At 42.0% G+C, this 18,381-nt stretch overlaps 1 protein-coding gene across 1 annotated transcript in view; it reads right to left on the bottom strand.

The window, feature by feature from the left end:
• The window catches only part of PALMD (palmdelphin), a 66,707-nt gene extending 49,110 nt beyond the window's left edge, over positions 1-17,597 (bottom strand). Inside the window, exon 1 of the mRNA XM_030205534.1 lies at positions 17,231-17,597. Coding sequence (XP_030061394.1) covers positions 17,231-17,275 — 45 coding nt within the window. The 5' untranslated portion in view covers positions 17,276-17,597. The remainder of the gene's footprint in view (positions 1-17,230) is intronic.
• Positions 17,598-18,381: the final 784 nt, after the last annotated feature.

Here is an 18,381-nt window from a genome sequence, read left to right as displayed (position 1 = left end):
AAAACTTTCTCCAATTTGTTTTACACCTACCACATTCTAATTTCATCTTGTGTCCCCTGGTTCTATTATTGTTAGAAAGCGTAAACAAACGCTTCACATCTGTTCACTCTACCCCACTCATTATTTTGTAGCTCTATCATATCACCCCTCAGCCGCCTTTTCTCCAGGCTAAAGAGTCCTAGCCTTCTTAACCTCTCCTCATAAGGTAGTCGTCCCATCCCTTTTATCATTTTCGTGGCCCTTCTCTGCACCTTCTCCAATTCCTTTATATCTTTTTTGAGATGAGGCGACCAGAACTGAACACAATACTCCAGGTGCGGTCGAGTCTATACAGTTATACAATAAAATGTGGACATATTAAGCATTGTCAAGAGACTTCTTTTCTAGTCATCTTCATTGTTTCCAGTGTACCTACTGGATCTTTACCAGAAAGAGTGCTTTTTATTTTCTGGTCCCATTTCTTTGGAATGACTTACCTCATGCACTCTGCTTAGAACCTTTGCTTAAAAAATTTAAGTTGGGATTAAAAACCTATTGTTTTTTTTTTTATCCTGGTTTATAGTTGACATGTTTAACACAAGGTCCAAGTGGCCCATTTTCTATTGGAATTTAGCTGGAGAAAACTTGCAGTCAACATTACAATTTGTGAATTATCTAACTTGAATACCTTGCTGGTGATATTTACCTATACAAAAATCTTGAACCCCATCTGTTTCAACACCAACTTCTACTGCTTTCCCACCTTTTAATCACAAATCTCTGTCTTTCCTCTGCCCACCTTCTGCCTTTTTAGCCTTCAGATTATCATTGGAATATTTTTATCATTCTCTTACATATTCTAGGATTGTCGTCTTTTGCTCACACTGTCCTGACTTAAGGAAGGAGATTTTAACCTTGGTTAACCAGTCAAAAATGATTAGGTTGGCCAAATAAAAAAGGTATTGCTTTATATTCTCTGTTTTTCTTGTTTTGGTTTTATTTAATAATCTTTAAAATGGACTAACACAGCAATCACACAACTTTATATTTATTTTATTTTTGTTACATTTGTACCCCGTGCTTTCCCACTCATGGCCAGCTCAATGTGGCTTACATGGGACAATGGAGGGTTAAGTGACTTACCCAGAGTCACAAGGAGCTGCCTGTGCCTGAAGTGGGAATTGAACTCAGTTCCTCAGGACTAAAATCCACCACCCTAACCACTAGGCCACTCCTCCATGCCAACTAATATTTGTAATCGGGCTAGTCTTGGGTTGCTAATATAATTTGACTGTGTATGAAGCCATAAACTCCCTGCAGTGTGATGACTGCAATACTATAGAGCAGGTGTTCTCAAACCAGTCCTCAGGACACACCAAACCAGTCTGGTTTTCAGGATATCCACAAAGAATATGCTTTCAGTTAACCCGCCCCCCCCCCCCCCGTATGATGACAGGTCCCATGGTGGCTCCTAGTGCAAGAATGTTGAGCTTACCTTCTGTCAGGGACGGACTGAGGGTGGTCTGGCCCCACCTCCACCCGGCCGCTGCCAGACACCTCCCTGCTGCCGCAGCTGATGCCCCCACTGCCTTAGTCCTACCTGAGGGGTCCTGGTAGTCTGGTGGGCACTGCTACTATTCCCCTGCCTGCCAGTGCCATCGTGTTTTCAAAATGGTGGCTGAGACTTCACACATTAGTCTCACAGGTCTTGACAGTCTCACGAGACTTCCGCAGGGAGTCTTGGCCGCCAACTTAAAATACGGTGGTGCCGGGCGGGGGCAATAACGGCAGCCCAGTGGGCCGGGCAGGAAAGAACATGTTCCCTCCCCACTGAGGCCACTAGATCACCAGCAGCGTGCTGGGCATCCAGGCAGAGCCTCTGGGCCCTCGGGCACTGCCCAGTTGCCCAAATGGTCAGTCTGCCCCTGCCTTCTGTATATTCCCTCCTCCCTTTCCTATCAGTAATAGAGTTCTGCCCCTTATCCCTATTACTGTCTGTCTCATGTGAAATCCCTTTTTCTACCCCTTTTATTGTAGACTGTAAGCTGCCTATATGGCTCGGCTGTATGGTGGAATAGCAAATATTAATAAAACATGGATGAGATAGATTTGCACAGAATGAAAGCAATGCATGCAAATTTATCTCATACATATTCCTTGTGTATATCCTGAAAATCTGATTGGCTGAGTGTGTCCTTTTGAGAATCCCTGCTATAGTCATCATTTAAGTCTATGAACATATGTGCCTGGCTAGGTCAAACAAGCATCCTGTTTCTCGACAGTGGTTAATTTAGGTCACTTGGAAATGCTGGCAGATTCTAAAGAAAAGATCCATTTCTTGCAATTCACTCCCAGAGATAAGCTGCAGTTTTTCCAAGAATACCTGGCTAATAATTATTCATAGAGTTTTTCTTCCAGAAACATAAGAGCATAAGAGTTGCCTTACTGGTCAGACCAAAGGTTCATCTAGCCCAGTATCCTGTTTTCAACAGTGGCCAATCCAGATTGCAAGTAACATAGTAGATAACGAAAGATAAAGTACCTGGTAGAGTCCCAAACTGTAGCAGGATTCAATGCTTCTTAACCCCAGGGATAAGCAGTGGCTTTCCTTAGGTCTATCTTAATAATGGTTTATGGGCTTTCCTCCAGGAATTTGTCTAAAACTTTTTAAATCCCAACTACGTTATCTGCTTTTATCACTTGGCTCTTGTAATGAGTTCCAAAGTTTTATATGCTGAGTGAAAATATTTTCTGTTATTTGTTTTAAATGTGCTATTATGTAACTTTTAAACTCAGCTCGATGCCTTGATAACATCTCACAACAAATTGCATAGCTTGATTGTTGGGTGACTGCAAAAGTACTTTTCCCAATTTGTTTTAATTCAGCTGCCTGCTAGTTTCATGGAATTCCCCTTAGTCCTTATACTATTGAAAGAAAAAAAATAACTACATCCTATTATTTTTATTACATTTTATACCTTGCACTTTCCCACTCATGGCAGGCTCAATGTGGTTTACATAGGGAAAGGGAGGGTTAAGTGACTTGCCCAGAGTCACAAGGAGCTGCCTGTGCCTGAAGTGGGAATTGAACTCAGTTCCTCAGTTCCCCAGGACCAAAGTCTACCACCCTAACCACTAGGCCACTCCTCCACTCATTAACCTATCCCACTCATTATTTTACAAACTTCTATGATATCCCTTCTCTTTCTCCTCTAAGCTTGAAACCTTTTTTTCATAAGGGATCTACACCTTTATCATTTTTGGCACCCTTTTCTGTACCTTTTCTACTTCATCTCTATCTTTTTTGAGCCCCTCTCAAAGTCCCTTAGAAATTCCTCCTTTGGAATCTACCTTAATAGATGCATACTTTAGAGGATTTCCTTCAGATCCACGAAACAACTACCTTTTGCAAATCCCTCAAGACATATTTCTTCAACAAAGCTTACAATGAAAACCCAGAACTGTACTAATCCACCTCTGAAAACTCATCGTTTAAGAAAACCCATCGTTTAATATTCCTACTAAATTCCTTCCTTCTTCTTTCTACTTCTTCCCCTAATTAATCTCTGCACAACAATAATTGTACCTGACATCCAGGATTAACTGTTTATAACAAAACTATATAAGCCACTTTGAGCCTGCAAATAGGTGGGATAAGGTGGGATACAAATGCAATAAATAAAATAAAATAAAAATAAAATCCATCTTCTCCTGCATAAAGAAAATCTCCATATGAAGACATATCTTATTCAAGTAGGTTTCCTTTCCACTATAGCAGGAGGCAGAACTGCGTTTAGCTATCTTTGTGTGCTTAAAATTCATAGAGGCTCCAAAAGCCATTGTAGCTATAACAGTCCATGGCCTCCTACTAAAGAAAGGGCTTTGTATGTGGCAGTCCCACTAACCATTCATCCTGCATCAAAACTGATGGATGTAAAACACCTGGTTTCAATAAAGTTCAGCTTTCTCATTCATCAGTGGTAGTTCAGTCAGCCATGAGGAAATGCAGAGAGTTTTGAAATACGTCAATTGGTAAAGACCCTAAGCTCTTAGACCCAGGGTGTTCCAGGTGTAACGTTATCTGAGCATATTGCAGCTCATCACCTTATACGGTGCAATATGCATGTAACATTTTCTATAGGGTGCAAGATTTCTTATCCAGCCTGTCTGCACAGACATAATCTGAACTGGCAACTATTCTGGTCAAAGCAGTTGAGTTTAGAACCCATAGCACACACTGAGCAGATGATATATTTGATATATCTTGCAGAATATCAGCTTCCGCTATTACTGCCAGATGTCTTGCATGGCTACATATATCCAGCTGCATGGAGACATTCATTCTGAAGATTGTCTGTTGGGTGACAAAGTAAAGAAGGCTATGGATACTGTCAAGCACCACTACTCTAATTAACACTTCTTGACTTTGCCACTGCTGTCATTCGGCAGTTAAACACATCCCAATACTGCAGAGGCTCAGCATTCCATTAGGTCTATGCCTCATCTGTGAGAAAAGGGTCAAGCATAGCAAGCCACAATTGTACAACTGAAGCAACCTTCTACTTTTTGACTATCCTCCACAGTCACAGTTGGCGTTCCTTCAGAACACACACTGCTCATAGACACTTCTCCATGGCTGAAGTCAGCATCATTGAGACCTTCAATGGAGGAGTAAGCAGCTAGAGACTGTATTTATAAGCAGAGACCCTACGGTGCAGAATGATGTCCCTGTAGATAGGCATGAGCTTTAATAGAAGCATGCCCAGGAACTACAATCTTTGGAGTTATTACTGGAGGCAATTTGGACAGGGATCACTTCTCATGAGAGGTCAGTCACTAGCAGTATTAAAGATATTGCCTATTTTGGTGTGAGGAAATACCACCTGACTCAAACTAATCAGAAGCCATACAACTGGAAGATGAGCATCTAATAGTCATTCGGCATTCATTATAAACTTGAGATACTTGAGAATTATTAGCTTCTGCTCAACTTAAGGTTTCAAAATTTCTCTTATTCAACAGCCACCCAACTTGAAGAGATATTTCCATCCTCTCCAGTGCTGGCCTTCTGACAGCCACCCAACTTGAAACACAAACTAATGAAAAACAAGCTCCCGACAGAAACTCAAAAATGGCACACATCCTTGCAATATATGCAGCTGCAAACTATGCCAACACATTTCACAGGATCCCACAGTCATTCACAAAGGAAAAATATTCAACATAAAGGAATCCTTCACATGCTCATCTTCCAATGTGGTATATATCATTCAATGTAAAAAGTGTGAAGAAGGGTGCTATATTGGAGAAACAACCCAGATGCTAAAGACAAGATTTAATTTACATAGACATCATATGAAAAACGCCAGTGCCAACCAGGATGTCACCTCTGTGGGACAGCACTTTACAAAACCAGAACACTGTATCAATGATTTTGTGGTGAGAATACTAAAATGAAACTTTAAGACAATCTAGGAAGATAAGACCTTTGAAGTCAGAATGATTAAATATTTTGACACCCACCAAGCAGGACTTAATAAAGATCTGGGTTTTCTAGCCCATTATAAGCCATAAAATTCTACTGCTTTGTCACCCTCTTAACTGCCATACTTCTCTCCCTGTCTCACATCCACCCAGTTCCCATGTTTCTCATCTTACCCACCCCACCCTCTTCCTGTGAGACTGTCATTGGAATGCTTTGATGTTTCACTTATCTGTACTGTTATTTATCATCATTTGCTTATTTCTGATCTAAAGAAGAAGGGTTACCTTCGAAAGCTAATCAAAAAATGTATTGTTAGTCCAATCAAAAAAGGTATCATCTTATTTTCTTTTCTATGTTTTTAAACATTTCTACTGATCTTATTCAACTGATATCACTCTAGTGGAGATGTGATAAAGATACTGTATAGAGATACTGAGGGTGCCAGATAACACTATCCCCCTGCTGTTCAAGCTTTTTATAAGCCAGTTATGAAAAGAGAGGAACAGGGAGCCTCTGGTAGAGCAGGTAATCTGGACCTGGATAGTCTCAATTTAATACAGTATTTTCAAGTAATTATTAGAAGCAAGTGGCATTTAGAACTCTGCTGGTTTCCTATGTTTTGGAAATGACCAGGTGGACATTGAAGTTATGTCTTTTAAACATAAAAATGATTGTTTTAGAGGAAAACAGCCCAAAACACCACAGCCAGACTCGTATTTGGTAAAACAAAATACGATAGTGCCTTACCCCTAAGAGAAAAACTAGACTGGCTTCTACTCAAAGAACGTATTACATTCAAAGTTTGTACCCTTGTTCATAAAATCATTTACAGAAAGGCCCTGGTCTACATGTCAGACCTTATAGACCTACCACCCAGGAACACTGAAAGATCGGCATGCACATTCCTGAATCTCCATTTCCCCAGCTGCAAAGGACTAAAATACAAATTAACACCTGCATTCAACTTTTCCTACATAAGCATGCAGCTATGGAATGCGCTACCACTTGGTGTGAAAAGAATACCTGACAACCAACTTTTGGAAATCACTGAAGACCTTCCTCTTCATCAAAGCATATCACAACGATCCATCATATAAACCCTAATGCACTACAACTTTTTCTCTGGTCCCGAACTGTGATCTCTTCATACTTGTTTGATTAATCTTACTATGTTACTCAGGTTATCACTTGTATCTCTAACTCTGAAATGGTGAAAGCCATGACGGAATAATGTAAGCCACATTGAGCCTGCAAATAGGTGGGAAAATGTGGGATACAAATGCAGCAAATAAATAAATAAATAAACAAACTATCTGTGTATTTCCAGAAGTATTTTGGAAACATTTTTTTGTATGTGCCAGGAGTATTTAGCTCTGAGGACAACATTTTTTCTTCAATTTCTATGTATATCCTGGGCAAATTTAGGTACTGAGAGGTTTAAGTTTACTGACATGAACAACTGAGGAGGAGTTTTTTTTTTTTTTTAATACTAGGGCTTCTTCTGGCAGAATGTGCTGGTCAACAGTCAAGAATGCATCATAATTATAATATGGCATCATCTGTCAGTAATTCCCTATTTGTTTGTTCTATATATTTGGCTCCTAAGGTCTTTGTTTCTTTTCTGTGGCTTTCCCCCTTGCTTTTTATGGGCTAAGAGGTGTGTTTTTATACTTTTTGCTTGATTTTTAAATGTTACTTTATAACTGTTGTACACAATTTTTGTCATGTTGTTTGATTATCTAAATGCTAATTTTAATAATTAATGAATAAATAATAAAAATGGTGCAGTAAGAATGGCTATTAAAGCTAAAAGGATGACTTTCAGAAAATAGAAAGCTGATCCAAATGATTAGAATAGAAAAGAGCTTAAGTGTTGGCAGGCTGAGTGTAACACATTAAAGATAAGCCATAAGAGAATTTGAAAAGAAGCTTGCCATAGATGCAAAATCTCATGGTAAAAGCTTTCAACATTAGAAGCAGGGAGTCTGTGAGGCAGGTGGTGACAAAGGTATAAAAGAGGTGCCCAGGGAGGATAAGGCATGAGCAGAAAAAACTAAATTAATTCTTTGCTTTATATTGTCAGTGAGGAGCCTGTTGGGAAGATAACCATGCCAGAAATAGTTATTGATTGTAATTTAGAAGAACTGAAGCAATCACAGTGAATTTGGAAGATGTAATAGATGATATTCACCCTAGGATTTTGAAAAAGCTCAGAAATGAAATTGCAGACCTGTTAGTAGCAATGTGTAACCTCAGTGATGACCAATAGAACATTAGTTTTTAATAAGGATCCAGGAAACTATGGACCAAAATAATAAAGGCCATTCTTAAAGACCAAATTTCTGAGCATATGGATAAATATGGCTTAATGGGTCATCACCAACATAAACTTACCAATCTGTTAGATTTTTTGAAGAGGTTAATAAACATGTGGGTAATGGTGAGCCAGTTGATATAATGTGTCTGGATTTTCAAAAAGGTATTTGATAAAGTCCCCCAGAAAGCATGTCAAGAAGTTCAGAAACCCAGCGGCAACTCATTTCACAGGGGCACCATTGACTCCATGACTCACCTGCCCCCTCACCAGTCCTTAGGGTTCCAACACTACTATATATATTCTTAAACGTACTTTAATATCTTACATAAGCTGTTGGCTGCTGCTGCTGCTGTTGTTGTTAATGAGTGCTGGGTGATATGAATGATGTTAAACTGAGGCCTTCACCCTATTGATATCATCATTGACTCTTAAGTGATTTAAGAAGTTTAGCAAAGTGCAATGTTCTCAATGGAGAAAGGGAACTAGTGGAGTGCACCAAGGATCTGTACCGAGACCAGTGCTATTTAACATATTTATAAATGACCTGGAAATGGGAACACAAGTGAAGTGATCAAATTCGTAGTTGTCATAAAATTGTTCCTTTATAGAATAGACTCCTACCAGGCACCTCTGGGCACCTAATTATAGCCCTCATGTTTTAGATTGGGACCTGTTTACAAAGGTGCACTAGCGTTTTTAGCACATGCTAACTATGTAGATGGCCATAATATTTCTACGGGCATCTAGACGGTTAGAGTGTGCTAAAAATGGTAGTGTGCCTTTGTAAACAAGGCGCGCTAGTGTTTTTAGCGCTTGCTACAAAATTAGTGCATGCTAAACACTAGAGACACCCATATATTCCTATGGGTGTATCTAGCTTATAGCACCTGCTAATCATTAGCGTGCACTAAAAAGCACTAGCGCGCCTCAAGCGCAGCTTAGAAAACAGGGCCCTATGAGTCGGATATGCAGTTCTCATCACTTACCTGAAATATAGCGGAGCTTGAAAGGTACAAAGAAGGGTGATGGAACTGATAAAGGGAATGGAACAGCTTCAGTATGAAAAAAGCCCTAGCATCTTTATTTATTTTTATTGTGAAGACTTATATCCCACAAAATCCCACTGAGGCAGGCTCCATGTGGCTTACAACATTCAAGTAAAGTAGTAACATAGTAATGCTAGAGCAACAGAGAATAAGGCAGAAGAGGGGAAGGGAGGGAAACAAAAGGATAAAGGGATGAGGAGTTGCAGGAGGTCAAGCAGCAGAGGAGTATGATCGATCACATAGGTATGTCTTTAGGGACTTCTTGAACAGGCTGTGATCGGATATCTCTCTTAACGGTAGTGGTAATGCGTTCCAATAACGGGGACTCATAAAGCTAAAAGAGGATCTTCATTTTGGAGAAGAGACGGATGAGAGGAGATATGATAGATGTCTATTAAATCATGAGCGAGGTGGAACAGGCAAATAAGGAACCGTAGTTTACTCTTTCAAAAATGGTTAAGATTGGGGGACACTTCTAAAATTAATTGAAGAAAGTAATTTTCTACCCAATGCACAATTAAGCTCTGGAATTTATTGCCAGAAGAGGTGGTGAACGCAGTTAATACAGCTGGATTAAAAACAGTTTAGATAGATTCCTGGAAGAAAGGTGCTTAGGAAGGTAAACTTGGGAAAGCTACTGCTGATGCCTGGGTGTAACTCATAAGGAAAGGTTTGATTTTTTTGTGATCTTCTAGGTCAAAAGTACCCAGTAATGGCCATTGCTGAAATCAGGATGCTGGGCTTGATGGACCTTTGATCTCACCAAGTACAGCATGTATTATGATCTAATTAATCTACTGCTTATCCCTAGAATTTCAATCTTAGATAATGAGAGGCAATTCATTGGTCCTAAGCCAGTCACCACGGTAGTCATACATTATGTAATAAGTGCAGATTCCTCCTCTCTGGTCCCTGCTGCCAGAATCACTAAGGGGCCCTTTTACTACACCTCGTAGGCGCCTATGCGTGCCCAATGCATGTCAATTTTGAGTTACCGCCCAGCTACCGTGTGGCACTTGTGGTAATTTCATTTTTGATGTGCGTCCGCTAGGCGCACCGGAAAATATTTTTATTTTCTGGTGTGCGGGCGGTAATCACCCTCATATGCTTGTAGATCATTACCTTAGTTCAATGGCTGGCGGTAAGGTCTCAGACCCAAAATGGATGCGCGGCAATTTTAATTTTGCTGCACATCCATTTTTGTCAAAATTTTTAAAAAGGCATTTTTTACAGGTGCGCTGAAAAATGATTCTGTGCACACACAAAACACGCATCTACACTATTGCAAGCCATTTTTCAGCGCACCTTTGTAAAAGGGCCCCTGTGTCCCAAATTTGACAAAACTAAACCTGAAGACTACAAAGAAATATTAAACGTGTAGGCAACAGGGCAGAACCCTGTGAAACACCAAAAAATACAGCCCTCCCTCCTCGAGGGTGGGACACAGGGAGGGAAGGCCCGAAGAGAGGCAATCTGCACACGGCCGTTGCTGTGCTTCTTTCACACGGAGTGAGGTCGAGGTGAGGCACTATGATTTGAATTCAGGGGGGGGGCCTGGCCCGGTGGTGGACAGAGGGGGGCGGGTGGAGGGGACTGCAACCCCGGGCCCCCCATGGAGGCCAGGGCCCGGGGAATTTTGTCCCCCCTGACCCCCCCTCTCGGCGGCCCTGATGTCAATTGAAGAGAACTTTTGATGCAACTATAGTTGGGAAAGGCTCTGAACTTTGGAACTTGTTGCCAATGAATATTAGAACTACATCAAATTATGAGAGTTTTAGGTGACCTGTAAAAACATGGTTATTCTGGAAATTTTTATGTATTTAATATTATAGAGATCTACTGATTATTTCTTATTGTTTTTAGAAGGATGTTTGTATGAATCCTGAAAATGTTTGTAAAATTGATTGTGTTGTTATCCACCTTGAGCTCTTTTGGTTAAGTGGAATACAAGTGCTCAGATTAAATTAAATTTAAATTAAATTAAATTTAGAACATAGGAACACAAGAATAGCCATACTGGGTCAGACCGATTGTCCATCTAGCCCAGTATCCTGTTTCCAACAGTGACCAATCCAGATCACAAGTACCTGGCAGAAACCCAAATAGCAGCAACATTCCATACTACCAATCCCAGGGCAAACAGTGACTTCCCCATGTCTGTCTCAATAGCAGACCACAGACTTTTCCTCCAGGAACTTGTCCAAACTTTGGTGTGATGCTCATTCATATGCAAAACACTTGTTGGAGTTATGCTTGCAATGAATCAAAGTGTCTGAATATTCAGTAATGGTCACCAGGAGGTTAAAAAGCTGACACCCTTATATCACAGGTATATCAAAAGTGTCTTCCATGGAAGACACTTTTGATATACCTGTGATATAAGGGTGTCAGCTTTTTAACCTCCTGGTGACCATTACTGAATATTCAGACACTTTGATTCATTGCAAGCATAACTCCAACAAGTGTTTTGCATATGAATGAGCACACACAGATATGTTTTCTTCAGCACTCTTCCTAACTCCTTTATAGTTGAAAGCCTATAGGCTTCTGTAAACTGTCACAGCATACTGCATAATGATAAGAGTATGCAGTCACTTTTAGGTATCAAAAGAATTCTTTTTCCTGCCTGAGGATCCATGTACCACGTGTTTTAGACTGCAATGAAGTGACAAAGGAACGTTTTATGTAGGCAGAAGAGTCATTGTACTTTACTAAGTAAACATAATTAAGTATTTAAAGGAACATGGTGGCTGGCTTGGGAATCCTAGGAACCTGAAGAAGCTCTAAGAGTGCGACCTTTACACAGCTGTGCAGAATATGTCTCAGGCTGGTGAAAACCAACAAGTCGGTTTAAAAGAAAAAAAATAGAACTCAGGCAGCTGATTCTGACAGATATACGAGCTATTTGTCGAAGTGTTACTGGAGAGATAATAGAGAATAAAGGAGAAACACAGGACATGATAGCTTTTTAAACTTTCAATATCTGTCCAAAGTTCAGTGCACTAAAGGCCCCTTTTACCATGCTGCGGCAAAAGTGGGCCTGCGCTGGCGTCAGCATGTGTTTTTGATACACGCCTAGGCCCCCTTTTACCGCAGTAGGTAAAAGGTAGATCTTTCCTTTTTTCAGGAAATGGCCATGCGGCAAGTGAAGCACTTGCCGCGCGGCCAGTTCGGGGGGGGGGGGGAGCCTTACCGCCACCCATTGAGGTGGCGGTAAGGGCTCCTGTGCTATCCCGGCAGTAACCAGGCAGTGCTCGACATTGCCCGATTAACGCCGGGTACACACCGGCACTACAAAAATTAAAATATTTTTGTAGCGCCAGATATGACAGCATGCTGGGGGTGGGAACTACCACCAGGCTGCTGCGGTAGCCTGATGGTACTTGCTTTTTAGCGAGAGGTAAGCCCGAGTTGGACTTACTGCCACTTTGTAAAAGGGGCCCTAAACAAATTAAGGGCAATTCTGTAACCAGGCACCAGCATTTATGTGCACCTTGAACTTGCAAAATTACAGAATACTAAACCTATGCACATAAATGTACACTTACCCATGGAAGTACTAGCAGGGCACCGAAGCGCTATTCTATATCACATAAATGGCATGGAACGTAAATGCAAGGGGTGGGGGTGAGTAATGAGCAGAGCTGCCCCTTAACTGCATAACTTACAGAATACTGTAGGTTACAAATGTCCCTGATGCAATTATGTGACTGCCGTTATGCCAGGTCTATGGCTGGTGTAACTATGGGCATGTAAATATAAGGTGTGCCAATGCCGGGATTTCGTAATGGAATCTGGGTGCCCACATGTTTATATAGAATAGGCTGTAAATGGAGGTGGTCGACAAACACAGAAGAAAACAAACCTTCGCACCAGTCAAACCAGAGAACAATGTCACAGCGAAGGAGACAAAAGGGATGATGTCAAGAAACTTCTACTGGACTCAGGAAAGTTCACAGCAAAAGTTTATTAATAAAACCTGGACTCGGCACGAGTCGTGTTTCAGCCACTCTGGCCTGCCTCAGGAGTCCCCTGTAAGTTATTGCTGTAATAATTCCTTGCAAAAGAAACGGTCTTCTCGAAGTGTACAGCTGGAAAAGGCTTTGTAAAAGCAGTCTCCTTGTCTTAAAGAACTTTCCTGAGTCCAGTAGAAGTTTCTTGACATCATCCATTTTGTCTCCTTCGCTGTGCCATTGTTCTCTAAATGGAGGTGCCCACTTGTAAATCTGCCCAGTCTGCCTTTGTGGACTGTCAGAAACAGTAGCATTGAATTTTTAATGATTCCTTTTTAAATGAGGTGCATTGGTTAGATACTGTGAGGCCCTTTTACAAAGTGGCGGTAGGGCTACAGCTTGTGTAGCATGTGCCAAGTCGACACTACCGCTCAGTTAGCATGCCGACCCAGGCGGTAATTTTGAAGTTGGCGCGCACTATTTCCCGCAGTAGAAAATAGTTTTCTGTTTTCTACCGCAGGGGCGTTCCCGGTGGTAATTGGCAGCGCACCCACATTGGTGCGTGCTGCATGAGTACTGTGTGTGTAGCGTGTGAGCCCTTACTGCTAGGTCAATAGGTGGTGGTAAGGGCTCAGGCAGCAAATAGCCGTGGGCTACTTTTAATTTTAGCACACGGTCATTTACTGCCCCCATTTAAAAAAAATACTTTTTTTTTTACAGCTGCAGTAAACAATTGCCCAGCACACGCCAAAAACATGCATCCACACTACCACACAGGGCTGGTCTTAGCAATTGCGGGTCCCTGTGCAGACCAGTTCGGTGGGGCCCCCCAGCCCCAAAGTCTCATGAGGCTGACGCTGGAAGTCTGGGCAGCCATTTTTAAAGACCAATGCGGCAACCAACCTATTCAAGAAAGCATACCACACTAATCCATCCTAAATGTCAACTAAAAAAAAAATTACACTTGGATCCATACAACACGCAACTTTTATTCCTTAATTGTCTATATTAATTTTGTCTATGATTTGAAGCTAAATATTACTGATTGTCCAAAAAATGTTTCACAATAGAAGATTAATCAAATATCTCTTATCTGCTGTTATATAATGAACTTTAGTACATGAATACCTAATCCTTTCTGTCTCCATACCTTTAACTATGTATTTCTCTTTTCCAGAATTGGTAATCACCATTACGGAACAATGTAAGCCACATTGAGCCTGCAAATAGGTGGGAAAATGTGGGATACAAATGCTACAAATAAAAATAAATAAACAAGGGGGTCAGCGCCGGCAGTGGGCAGGAAAGACTGGGAATCTTTCCTGCCCCGAAGACTTCGCTAGACTATCAGGGCTGCTTCGGGTATGTGCCGGGAGGGCACCCTGCTGCTCGGGGGAGGGGAGGCAATGAGTCAGATCGCAGCCATGGTGGGGAGCAAGAGGAAGCAAAGCGAGGCCCCTGGAGGCGTGGGGCCCTGTGCGACTGCACCTGTCGCCCCTGCCTAAGACCGGCCCTGCTACCACAGGCCACTTTATACCAAGTCTTATAAAAGGGCCCCTGTGTGAGCTGTCCTTTCAAAGGAAACTTTTAGATTTGAAAAGGTGAGATCCTACGTGGACTTTTTACTGGTTTATTTACAGTGGTTTGAGATTCTATTTAGCTGGGGTGGGAGGAGTTTATTTTATTTGGTTGCTAATGTACTAGGTGGTAGACTTCTAATTTAAAAATCAATCAGCTTGAAAAGAACAAGGCCTTAAGGTCTGCTCCTGGGGAAATTCTGCTTTACAGCACAAAACTGAGTTGGGGTAGAATTTCTCTTCCCCAGTAGACTTGGCTGGTTCCCCTGCTGGGCCCCAGCGTAGCAAGCTTCTGGGAAACTGAGCACAGCCAATGGCTATAGTCTTGATGCTTGAGGGCCAGAAGGAGACAGCAATGGCATCATAGGCCCCCCATGAGTCCCGAGGGAGGTAATGGTATAAGCAGGGTGAGAAGGTGGAGTGGAGGAGTGGCTTAGTGGTTAGAGCATTGGTCTTGACATCCAGGAGGTGGCTGCTTCCAATCCCAGCAAGTCACTGAGGGGCCCTTTTAGTAAGCCACATAAGCATCTATATGTGCCCAACACATGCCAAAATTGAGTTACCGCACGGCTACCATGTGGCTCTTGTGGTAATTTAATTTTTGGCGCGTGTCCAATACACACGGCCAAAAAATAATTTGTATTTTCTGCCGCATGTATTGGACGTATGCCTAGTGGCATTTGGCTCACATAGGTCATAAGTACATAAGTATTGCCATACTGGGAAAGACCAAACGTCCATTGAGCCCAGCATCCTGTTTCCAACAGTGGCCAATCCAGGTCACAGATACCCGGCAAGATCCCAAAAATGTACAAAACATTTTATACTGCTTATCCCAGAAATAGTGGATTTTCCCCAAGTCCATTTAATTGCTGCCCGGTTACCACTAGGTCAATGGCTGGTGGTAAGGTCTCAGACCCAAAATGGACACGCGGCAATTTTCATTTTGCCGCAAGTCCATTTTTGGCAAAAATGTTAAAAAGGCCTTTTTTTTTACAGGTGTGCTGAAAAACGATTCTGCGCACACCCAAAACCCGCGCCTACACTACGCAGACCATTTTTCAGCACACTTTAGTAAATGGACCTCCGAATCCTCCATTGCCTCAGGTACAAAATTAGATTGTGAATCTTCCAGAGACTGGGAAATACCCAGCATACCTGAATGTAACTCACCTGGAGTTACTACTGAAAAAGGTGTGAGCAAAATCTAAATAAATAAATTAAGGTAGTGGTGACAATCAGCAGTAGCTCACCTGGGTCAGAACAGAGGTACTGGCACCATGTTTTCTGTCAGAATGTTCTTATTGTATGCTGCTAATTCTATTCACCCCTGAAGCGGAGAGCTTCAAAACATGAATTGAACAAGTGGAGAAACTAAGTTAAGGACTTTCATGGTTCATTTTTGAAATAATAAAAAAAAATCAATAAGAAAAAACATTTGAACACTGTAGATGCACAATTCATGTTGAATGTTATATTTGGATTGATAATTATAATTTCAGGTGGATTTGAATGAACTGAAGATGCTACATTATATTTATTTACATTATATTTATTTATTTGTAGCATTTGTATCCCACATTTTCCCACCTTTTTGCAGGCTCAATGTGGCTTACATCGTTCCGTAATGGCGATCACCAATTCCGGAATGAGAAATACATAGTTATAATGCAAGTGACAGAGTGGATTAGGCAATCAAGTAAAGAGAATTCATTTTCATAATGAGAAATCAAAGGTATTGGGTTAAAGTTCAATCGTGATAGATTAGCTTAAACAGTCAGGAATAGCATATCTATTGGTTATGAAAAAAATATTTGACTGGTATTTGAATAGTTGATTCTGGAGTTCCCAGTTGGATTTGGGTTTTCATTGATTTTGTGGTTGTGGTGCCAGTATAGGCAGAGGAAGACAGAGAGAATTGGGGGAGGGGGAGAGGAAAGAAAGAGAGAGAAGCAGAGATAGGAGGGAAAAGGAAGAAAGAGGGGGAGAGGTTAATGGGATGAACTGCATTCTAGCTCATTAGTCATTGACTACATTATTTTCATAAATAAAACATATCAGAATTTTGCAATATTGTGTGCAAAATGTAAACCCCCCCCCCCCCCCCCCCAATTTGGTACATAATTCCTCTAGGAGTGTTGTTGCACTTCTTAAATTGTTCAATATAGACTTAACCAGCCTTTAATGAAACTGTGTTTTGCTGTTTCTTAAAACAATATGCTTTCCGGGCTTTGTTGCATGGAAGTTACTCCCTACACGTTTGAAGAAAGGAAAATACATGAGATTTTTCAGCTACCAGTTCTATTCCAGACAAAATGAAGTAACCTGCGTGTTTAAAATAGTTTAAACAGGATATCCATTTTCCAGTAGGTGTAACTGTGTTGAACACGGTTATTTGTAGGCACGCTGAATTCTGTAGATGTGAAAACAGTCTAAAATAAACTGCTGCTTTTAATTGACAAGGGAGAGGGGCTTAAAAGCTGTATTAGAACAGAGCTTCCAGTACTTCTCATGTTCTGCTGCTTAGACCTGCCTGGAGAACTACTTTTGACCAGGTGTCCTTCAGACCTACACGTATTCAATTCCTGGCACAGCAGGCACTGCTAGAAAAGCAATCAAATCTTGCCTGGCTACCTTCAAAACATCAGTTCGTAGAAATAGTCTAAAACCACCGAGAAATCACCAAAAGTATTTGAGACGTGTTTCACCACGCGTTGACTACTCCATGTAAAAGAACAGAGTGATATGCTTACAGGAATATTCCCCCAAGCCTGTTAGTTCCTCTGCTTAGACATGAGACGAAACAGCATCCTAAAAGCTTTTTTTGTAAGTAATCATAGTGATCAGTAACTGGGCGTAGTGAAAACACTTACGGTTATAGCTTGGAGTCGCTCTTTCAGGAGCTCAACCTCTTCCATTCTACCAATGAAGACAGCAGGGCTCACACAGGTGGACAGGCAAGACGACCGCCCAGGCAGACGTCCGGGAGGAAAAAGTTGAAACGGGATGGGGAGGGGGACTTGAGCCTGATCCTCTGCCAAAGGTGGAGAGAGGAGAGCTGCCGGGCCTCTGGAAGGCTGCTGTGTGTCTGTCTGTGTCCTGCAGGAAGGATCAGCCCAGGCAGGCAGTTGCGAGGTGGGTGTGCTGATCTGGAGGCTGAGGCATGCTGTGCTGGCATTACTGACAAGTCTGAACCGCTGAGCACAAGCCCTTCCACTTCACGGGCTGCCAAAAGGTAGCTGGCTTTATCACACCGCCTAGTATTTAGTTTAACTGTTACCTGCCCACGCTCTACAGCTTTATTCAGAAACACAAAGTGCTTCCTTTTGAAAATATGATCTTCCCTTGCCTTTTTTTTTTTAACTGCACATGTTACATTATCTTTTTGGATATGGTGGAGGCGACCTATGATGGTAGCTTGTATTTAACAAGTTCATTCCTGTTCATCCGAGTCTAGGTAAAGCATTTGTTTTTCAGGTAGCATATTATGTAGGTGGTTGGCATTCAATACACAAGTTTTCATACATGATGTGTGGCTACAGATGCAGAACTTAAACTCATCTCTTTTTAAACTTTGCACCAGGCCTGGGGCTAGCCAGACCTCATGGTGGGAGGAGGCCAGAGCCTGAAGTGGAGGGGCACATTTTGGTGTGCTGCCCCAAAGTTGCTGCTGCTGCCCCACCCCTCCCCGCCTCCTCGCCACTGCAAATACCTTGGCTGGTGGGGGTCCCCAACCCCCATTATCTGAAGCCTTCGTCCAGCGCCGGTATCCGGCACCGCTGCATTGCCTGCCCTGCTCTCTCTTCCCCTTATGTCCTGCATGCTCAGTTTCATTAAAAGGAGCATTCTGGACATGAGGGGAAGAGAGAGCAGGGAAGGCAACGTGGTGGAAGGATTCAGCTGGTGGAGGTTGGGGACCAGGGGCCCAGGCCCCTATGGCCCCACCTAGATACGCCACTGCTTTGCACACATAGGGTGCCGATATTCAAAGTGATTTAAATGACGAGGTGTGGCTCCTGGCCAT

This window comes from Microcaecilia unicolor, chromosome 6 (genome assembly GCF_901765095.1).
Source record: "Microcaecilia unicolor chromosome 6, aMicUni1.1, whole genome shotgun sequence".
Taxonomy (NCBI): domain Eukaryota; kingdom Metazoa; phylum Chordata; class Amphibia; order Gymnophiona; family Siphonopidae; genus Microcaecilia; species Microcaecilia unicolor.
This window is presented reverse-complemented; position numbering and strand designations above follow the sequence as displayed.